This window comes from Vigna unguiculata, chromosome 8, assembly GCF_004118075.2.
Source record: "Vigna unguiculata cultivar IT97K-499-35 chromosome 8, ASM411807v1, whole genome shotgun sequence".
Classification (NCBI taxonomy): domain Eukaryota; kingdom Viridiplantae; phylum Streptophyta; class Magnoliopsida; order Fabales; family Fabaceae; genus Vigna; species Vigna unguiculata.
The window spans coordinates 30200827-30210796 of NC_040286.1; the positions used below are offsets into that span (position 1 = coordinate 30200827).

Sequence of the window (9970 nt, forward strand, 5' to 3'; positions counted from 1 at the left end):
AATAAGGTAACTTTCTCTCGTCTCACTTGATAGTGAATTATTCGTTTAACATTTAGCATTATTTTTTATCTCATGATCTTTTTGTATATTAATTTTTTATTAATATAGAAGAAGAAACAATGTACTATGTGATTTTTCATAGTCGATTTTTAATTGTAACTTGATTATTATAGTTTTTTTTAGTAATTATGTCTCTCAACTTTTTATTAGATTATGATAAATTATTTTTTAGTCTTAAACTATTTTTTAAATAGGTATATTAACGAAAAATAAAAGAATAAATTTATTTTTTAAAATTGATAGAAACTACGGGTGAAGATGAAAACATGATAATATGGTTGTTTATCGCATAACAATGAAATGAAAGCTTGTGAATATTTTTGGAATCAAATACACATTAATAAAATGGAAGATGCATATTTTGCAAATAATATGGTTATTTACATCGAAAAAGGTTAACTGAAAAATTTAATTATAATTCAATTACATGAGTTCAAAAAGATGAAAAAACAATAGACATTCATTTACATATGTGTAATTTCTTTGATAACTATAAATATACTAGATTATGTATTCATTTTTATTGAATTAGTCACAATAATGTTAAATATATAAATTTTGAGTATATTATTTTAGCTCCCCTAAAAATTTTGGTGAAGAAGATCTGCCATTGTATGTAATTGTACCCTCCCGAATCAAGGACATCACGTCACCACTTGACCGATGTCGTGGTAAGAAGTCACATGATAATACAAGATATAGAAAAAGGATGTCTCCATAAAGTCACAATATATGTAAAAAGACAAGTGATGAATCAAGACAAAAAAAGATGTCTTCACGCGACCGAGATCATAGCAAGAAGACACATGATAGTCCAAGATATAGAAAAATATCTCCAAAAAGTCAAAGAATATTCCAGGACAGTGGGATATGATGAATATTCGAGAAAATATAGGTGAATCTTAAAAAACAATATCTCTCTCATATTGGTAAATATAAACCAAATAAGGAGATATTATAATATAAACCAACTAGGAAGATATTATAATATAAACCAAATTGGAAGATATTATCACTATTTGTTATTCTTTATCTTTTAGAATGTATAATGATTAAATAGAGTATTTATAGGGTACTCTAATCCTTTTACAAGATACATTACCTATTCATGTAAATATAAGAGCTTGGCCTCGTAGCCTCATAAGATAAAAACCAACAAAGCAAATGATCATAATCTGGGCATCATAGATGCAATATTACAAGAAACTCCAAATGCATATATGTGATCCACTTGATAAGGGAGTATAGTTGAGTGGGCACACTAGATATCGCACCACTCCTTGAATAACGATCAACAAAAAAAATGCTTATATTGAATTAAAAATCATGCTCCTCCAAGATGCCTAAAGGATTTTCTTCACTGTATACGAAAGACTTTTCCAAAATAACAAATGAACAAGTAAGAATAAGGCGAGAGTTCTTTCTCATGTTTAATTTAACTTGGTCTCTTTCTCCTAAAGAACCTGCATAAGAGAATATATGATTATGTATATCTATTTAAATTGTAACAGATTGACTTATAAATAAAAATGTTGCTCTCACATGACCGAGAGACAAAACTATTTTGATATAAGTATTGTTTATTAAAGTTGAGATATTTATTTACATTTGTCTCCGAATTAAGGTGTCATATCTTTACCGGAATAACAATGTTTTGATGTTTAAGTAATAACCATTCATAGATTGAATCGATTTGAACTTGTCCAAAAATAGTTTGATTGTGGACTAAATGTACATCAAGAAGATTGAGATGACCTCGAACAAGATAATTATGTTTAGATTTTTGCTGGTTGAACAATCTTGATGACACTGTAGTACGCTAACTGTCAAACATATGTGATTACCACGAGTTTAAGAAAAGTTCAGGTGTTGTTGATTAAGATTTCAACTTAAAACACAAATTTCGTTTCTATATATCCTTTTAGATACCCTAGGAAAATAAAACTTCCAAGTTTTGTCTTTGAAAATTTATACTTCGTGTTTTACATGTTGCTCAAAATGTGTGTATTTGGAAGTCCATTGAAAAGATGTAAGTGATCATATACATAATTACATTTCCATGGTTGTCCAAAATTGAAAATGACCATATCAATCATTTCAGTTAATAGGTCGTTTGAAATCATTATTATAGTCAATTAACCATAAAATCATAGCCATTTGTCCTGTTCCATATCTAATGAACAAATTTTTTAATAAAAGGAAAAAGAAAAGAAAAATGTGCTCATTGGTGTCACTTTAATATGTCCTCCACTTGTGGGAATTTGAGAAGAAAAAGTTATAATCAATCTAAGAAATATTATATTATATATATTATATATCCTCCACTTATAAAAAGTTCATCAGTTTGTGAGTGTTGTTACAGAGAAAGTATTCCAACCACGAAAAAAATATGCAGCTCTTCATTTCTTAGCAGGAATTATGTCCATGCCCATCACTCTTTATTACCACTTTTGTGTTATTTAAAGAAAAATATAGGAGACATCACCTTTTAACATGAAGCTTTGAAAACATCTTTTCAGTGTGACGCATTCCTAAGTCTGATAACGATCACACACAAAGATTGTGTTTAGACACTATATATAATTTAAAATATATTAACAGGCTTAATTAATGTTTTATTCCTGTAATTTTTTAATTTAATTTATTTTGATCTTTTTATTATTTTTATGTTTAATTTGGTTTTTTAATTTTTTAAAAAAATTTAATTTGATCATTTCTCCGTAATGTAATCGTACATATGTCACGTCATTTTAGTGGAGTTTTTTTTTTTAAATATAAATTGTTATATGGTAGATCATAGTTGTACCACATGTTAAAATTGTAAATAAAAATCTAAATTGAAACAACCACTACTATTCTAACATATGACGCATGATATAATATATGGCAGTTTTTCTTTTTAAGAAAAATAAAAACCAATTAAAAAAATTGATAATTTATGAATTGACCTGTGGTAAGATTAAGGCCTGGCGCGTGACAGTTAATGATTTAAAAAATAATAATAAAAAAATTGAAAATTGCACAAAATGACATGTTGCATCTACGGTCAAAGTATTAACGTCTATCTAATAGAAAAGATCAAATTGAATAAAAAATAATAATAAGAGGACAAAAATGAACCAAATCAACAAATTAGATAATTAAATCACTAATTAGGCCTATATTAATATATTTAAAATATAAATATTGAGTATACAATCCAAAACTTTAAAATAAAATTAAGATTTATAGTTTTTTTTTTCTCATTTAATCGATCGGTTGTGTGAAATCATTTTGAAGATCTCCAAAGATATGGTAGAACATTCAACCACCGATCACGTAAGATTACTTCGTATAAGATTTCTAGAGATGTGATCAAACACTTAGTCACCACACTTGTGAGATTATTTCGAAGAATATTTCTAGAGATCTGATTAAACGTCGCTCAACCGTGTCGAGCGGTCCCTCTCAGTATTATCAGTTGGACTATCCACACATGATTCCATCCTTGTCCTTTATACAGATTATGCGTTGAGTCATTCGGTTCACTACACCGAACTACATTCGTGTTAATCATCTAAATATCTAATTAGCGTAAACAACTCAATAATCAGGATTAAAAGCGATTCATACCTAATTAGGCAAACTCTGATCACAGATCCATGAAAGAAATTATAAATACAGGTTAAAAGTATGGTTATTGAAACTTTTATCTCGCATTAATTACACCATTTATTGCATTGACTGAATGATCATTCATTGACTTTAATATCAAATCTCTTTTAAGAGGTATCGATCGGTAAACGGTATACGACGTAGGAGTGAAGACTTAAAGAGCTTGAAAATTGTTTATGTAAACGTTTGACCTTTACACTTGAAACAAAACTCTCCATGAATTTCTAACAAATTATTCTTGTAATTTCACAAATTTCTTTTATGAGTGAAACGTAAATGTTGCTGAAGCATAACAACAAAACATGACTTATCGTTCATGATTGTGTCTCTTGCGAAGATTACAATGAGAAGGTAGAGGATAAATTTTGCACTATGTACTACAACTGAGATTTTTATTTATCGAGTTATAACAATACACAATTCGGAGAATAAAACATATACATGTGCCACTCTCCCCAAGAATCATCATCAAGGAACTCTATAAGATATTTTATATTATTTTAAGAAGGAAAGCGTTCCAAAAGTAAACAAGTTGACACCATCAACACAACCACCACTTGATCTCAATGTATATATATAATCGATTTTAATACCATCAATAAAATATTAATATGTGTGTTTATCATTCTTATTTGTTATATGTTTATCAATATTAATTCAAAAACTCTGGCATGATAATCTTTCGCCATACTAGGTTGTTTATAAATAGACCCAAATGCTGTGATGTTCCATACTCCAAATTGAAGAAGTAGTTTATGCAACAAATCATGGAATCCCATGACGCGAAACTACTGAGAGCTCAAACACACGTATGGAATCATATTTTTAACTTCATAAATTCCATGTCCCTTAAGTGTGTTGTTGAGTTAGGCATACCAGACATCATACATAACCATGGCCAACCCATTTCACTCTCAACCCTCATTGCTTCACTCCCAATTCACTCTTCCAAAACTCACTTCATCCCTCGCTTGATGCGAATCATGGTTCATTCTGGCTTCTTCTCTCAGCACAATCCCACCCAGAATGAGCAAGATGTCACCTATGCACTCACTGATGCCTCTTTACTTCTGCTTAAGAGCAACCCAATGAGTGTGACACCTTTCTTGCAGGCCATGCTTGATCCAGTTTTAACAAATACATGGCATCACTTTTCTAATTGGTTCAAAAATGGTAATACTACACCCTTTGAACTGGCACATGGGAAGTTGCTTTGGGAGTATGCTGGCAGTGATCCCAGAATTAACGTTTTGTTCAATGATGGCATGGCAAGTGATGCTGAACTAGTGACCAGTGTGGTGATTGAGAAATGCAAAGGGGTGTTCATGGGATTGGAGTCTCTGGTTGATGTTGGGGGAGGGACAGGAACCATGGCAAAGGCCATTGCTGAATCCTTCCCTCAGTTGGAATGCATCGTATTTGATCTTCCGCATGTTGTTTCTGGCTTGCAAGGAAGTGAAAACCTTAAATATGTTGAAGGGGACATGTTTGAGGCAATTCCTCCAACTGATGCCATTTTGTTGAAGGTAAAATATCGTTACAAATTACATTCTTAACTTTTCTTTCAATTTACATTCTAAGCTAGCATTGACTACTTCTGGAACTGAAATATGAAAGACCAAATGTTTCAGAATCTTATATGGACATCGACACAATATAGCAAATTATATATAGTAATATTTCTCCTCGTTTTATTATATATTGAGATTAATTATATTACATGAGGTGATAATTGTAACCAGCTTAATTCCTTTTGACTATTCTTCTGAGAAGTGTTAGTTTGAATGAAAAAACAGTGGATATTACATGACTGGAACGATGAGGAGTGTGTGAAGATACTGAAGAAATGCAAGGAAGCTATATCGAGAAAAGGGAAAGAAGGGAAGGTGATAATCATAGACATGGTGATGGATAATGAAACCAAAGATGAAGAATCAGTTGAAACACAACTCTTCTTTGACATGTTGATGATGGTGTTGGTTAAGGGAAAGGAGAGAAACGAGAAGGAATGGGTTAAATTGTTTTCCTCTGCTGGTTTCAGTAACTACAACATAACTCCTGTTTTGGGCACAAGGTCTCTCATTCAGATATACCCATAGTGGGTGAACAAGATGTGACCACCCTTTTCTCGTTCCTAAGTAAAAGGGCTATAATTTTCTATTTCATGGAATGTTGTGTGTTGACAATAACAATATATAGATTGGAATCTTATTATCATATTTGTGATGTTCAAAATCTCTCAAATAAAGAAAAAGAAAATAGAACAAGGACGATGATAAGAATAGTTTCTGATGCTTGATGTACCCTGTATGGATGAAGAAGAAAAGTGTGGTGTTAGAAATTATTATTTTTTAAATCAGATTAATTATAATTGGTTCTTAATAAGTTTTTTTCTCTTATCTATAAATATCACTTAATTACATTTTTCTCTTAAAAAATAATGACGATTTTTGTCATCATTTACAATGTTATTTAAAGAAATGAGGAGCAACGATGACGATTATTTACAATGAACCGTCGTCATATGTGTTATTATTATTTTTTAATTTTAGTAAAAGAATGAAAAAAAGAAAGATAATTTTGACCTTAACTATCGTCAAAAAGTGGAGTTTTCTAAAAAGAGATATATTTGTTTATAATTTACACCCTGTCCAATCAAACAAACGATTAGCTAATAGTCTAAACATAAACATAATGCATAGTAAAATAGTGGAGATTTGTTATTTTGGTAGCTCTGGTGTGCTGCTGCTAGATCTAGATGGAGCTACATTGGGAAAGGGTATATTAAAGTACAATAAAATTTTAGTAATGAAATTCAAGAAACAATATTCAAGATGATATAAAGTAATATGTAATTTTGAAAAACAAAGTACTTACCCATATTTATAAGGCTCTTCTTTAGAGTTGCATTCTTGAATGTTATTCTTATAAAATTTCGTGTGATAATTAAAGAAAAAAATTGAAGGAAAATAAAAAAATAACTAATTTTTTATATAGTTTATTTTATTAAGAAAGTCTTTTATGTTGTTTATTATTTTATTATAATTATCAGAAAAGTTTTTAATATAATTTATGTTTAATTATGTTTTTAGTCTATAATAAATTTGAAAGCTTCCAATTGAGTCCTTCATAAAATTTTGTGATTTATGAAGTACTCAATAAATTTAGTTCTTTTTTTAATTGAGTTTCCATTTTTAATCTTTTTTGTTAATTAGGTAATGTGTCTCTTAAAAGGCTAGCGTGTTTATTCTCTCACCATGTTACCTTGTCGAATTATCACTACATGTTATTTTATTAATTTTATTAATTTAAAATTTTAAAATTTATAATTTATAATTTTTATAAATTTATAATTTATAATTATATAATTAATATTTTTATAATTTCATTATTTCAATTCAAAATTGTATAATTATAAAATTATGATTTTATAATTTGAATAAACAATGAAAATATACCATAATTTTATATTTAAAATCATATTTATAATTAAACAATTTTGAATTAAACTATAACAATTATAAAAATATTAAATTATAAAATTATAAAATTTAAAAATAATAAAATAACTTATGACAAAGATGAAAAAATGTTACATAAGAAAATAATGATCACGTAAGTTGTCTTAGAGAAAAAGTTAACCATAAAAACTCAATTGAAAAAATTAAATTTATTAAATACTTAATATCTCATAAAATATTATGAGATACTCAATTAAAAATTCTCATAAAGACTTAAAACATAATTAAGTTAATAGTTTATTATTTTTTACAATTATACACGCTATTTTATCATTTCATTATAACTGTAAGGAAAGTTTAATGTAAATTATTACTTTTATTACTTATGTTATATATTCTATTGTTAGAGAAAAACTTGAGAATTCTTAAAAAGAAGAAAAACATTTTAAGAGTATCTGATTTGGGAGAATAATGGGGGTACTTTGGTCTTAATGTCCCATTCTAAACTAAAAAGTCATCTTTATCGTCATATTAATACATATAAAATTTGTATTCTCTGTTTATTTCCACCGATATATATATATATATATATATATATATATATATATATATATATATATATATATATATATATATATATATATATATATATATATATATATATATATATATATATATTCTTTCATATAATGATTAAATGTGTGTCTAATAAATAAGTTATGAAATTAAAAATTAAATAGAAGTTTAGTACAAATTCTTTTCGTAATTTAAAATGAGAATAAAGTATAAGGACGATGATGCATACCAGAGATATATGTACATCATCAATTCTCATCTTCATAACCTAATTTAAAACATCATATTTACTCATATTCAATCATTGTGGTATTGTTCTATGTAACAATATTTATAGAAATAAATTTATTTGTCATCTTAATATATTTTTAGGTTAAAAAATATATAACAAAAAAATTATTATTATCATTATTATTATTTTATGGTCATAATTATGGTTAGAATTAGAGAAAACAAATTTGGTATACTTTTTAATGGAAATAGGTATTTTGACGCATGTGGTATGTGCTTACATTTTGAATACAAGCAAAATTATAGCAGGAAGAATTTTCGGATTAAAGTATTTGCAGTATGAAGAAAACGAAAATAATTTAGAACTATAGAAAAAATAAAATATAATCATATTGAATAAATAAAAAATAAAATGCAGTTTTGATAAATATAAATATTTAGTAATCAAGATTGATAGTTAATTAACAGTGATAATTCTTAAGTTTCTTTTTTTATTGTATGGAGTATAAATTTCTGGAATAAAATATGCTAATTTCTCTATTAGGATTTGAATTTATTATGTATGAAATCGTGTAATATATTTTGAATAAAATTATTATACGGTTTGAATGTAGAACAAAAATTGAAAGAGTAAGAAAATGAAAAGAGATGTATATGAATAATGTAGTATCAACAGCAATTTCTCATGGAGCAAACAATTGTAGAGGACGTAGAGAACTTAATAATATATTTTTTTTGTATTTTTTTCATAAAAGCATTTAAACTTATTGTATTTTATGAAGAAAAAGTATAATAACTATATAGGATTGATTTCAAAGATCTAGAAAACAATGGTAAAAGATGTTTTGGGTTCAACATCTTTTATCAACAAAATACGAATAAAATACTATCGATAAAAGAAAATAGTAACAAAAATAATACATCTTGTATAATCGTCAGAAAACAACCATTTTGTATATTGAAATATTTAAATACTGGACTTTTAACAAAGTTTTATTGTCAATCTATACCAAATCTTTCTCTTCCTTTTTCAAATAACACCGAACCTTTCTTTCATTAAAAAATGTGCATCGACATTATCAAAAGTTTGTCAAAAAAAAACCTCCTTAAACAATTTCCCTTTAGTAATATAATATAGTAATATATATTAATATTTTAAACCAGAAAATAAAAATATTAATATAATTTACGGATAAACATTTATTTTCGTCGTCAAGATACAATCTCTTTGCATATATAATAATATAAATGTACCCACCATCACCCCATACCTAAAAGATGAAAATGATTGAAAGGTTCAGCACTTTTATTATTGGAGTAGGAGGAAAAGTTTAATGATAGTGTTCAGCAAATTGTGAAAGTGAAAGGACTCACTATAAATATAAACCCTATATTGCTTCCATTTGGACACTTACTATAGGCAAATTATTTATTGCTTGTACTACGTCCCATTTAAGAGCTGCCCAGCACTTGTTAATAAAACTGAAATTAAACCATGCAGACCTAGACTTTTGCAACTCTCAAAACACTACCTCCCTAAAATTTTATATTCAGAAAATGCACTTGTTAACATCATATTATCTCGGCACTAGTGCAGAATTCCCATTTTACCTCGCCTTATATATTTCGGTTGGCAAGGAACCGAAGCATATAATGGCGCGGTGGCATTTTTGCAATTACAGCCAAGTTTTAGGCCTCGATTCTCCAAAGACCTGAAGCCAAAGAGGGGTATAGGCTGCGGTTCGCTCAAAATCGATGCCAAAGAGGTGTTTAGGCCTCGGTCCATCAGGACCCGAAGCCAAAAAGTGGCTGGAAGTCAGGGTATAGGCCTCGGTCATAGGAGAACCGGTGCCAAAAGGGGTCAATGGCTTCGGTTCTTCTTACAACCGAAGCCATAGGGTTTATTTAGGGTTCGAAAATCGCGAACCCTCTTCTTCCTCCCCGTGCCAGCCTCTGCAACTCTCTCTCTCTCTCTCTGCTGCCTCTCT

General features: G+C 28.3%; 1 protein-coding gene across 1 annotated transcript; it reads left to right on the forward strand.

Annotated features, from left to right (window-relative positions):
• The first annotated feature begins 4429 nt into the window (after nucleotides 1-4429).
• Nucleotides 4430-5981, forward strand: LOC114193659 (probable O-methyltransferase 3). The gene is made up of 2 exons (XM_028083542.1): nucleotides 4430-5240; nucleotides 5511-5981. Exons 1-2 carry the CDS (start codon nucleotides 4470-4472, stop codon nucleotides 5811-5813), a joined length of 1074 nt encoding a protein of 357 aa, XP_027939343.1. The 5' UTR covers nucleotides 4430-4469; the 3' UTR covers nucleotides 5814-5981.
• The last annotated feature ends 3989 nt before the right edge of the window (nucleotides 5982-9970 follow it).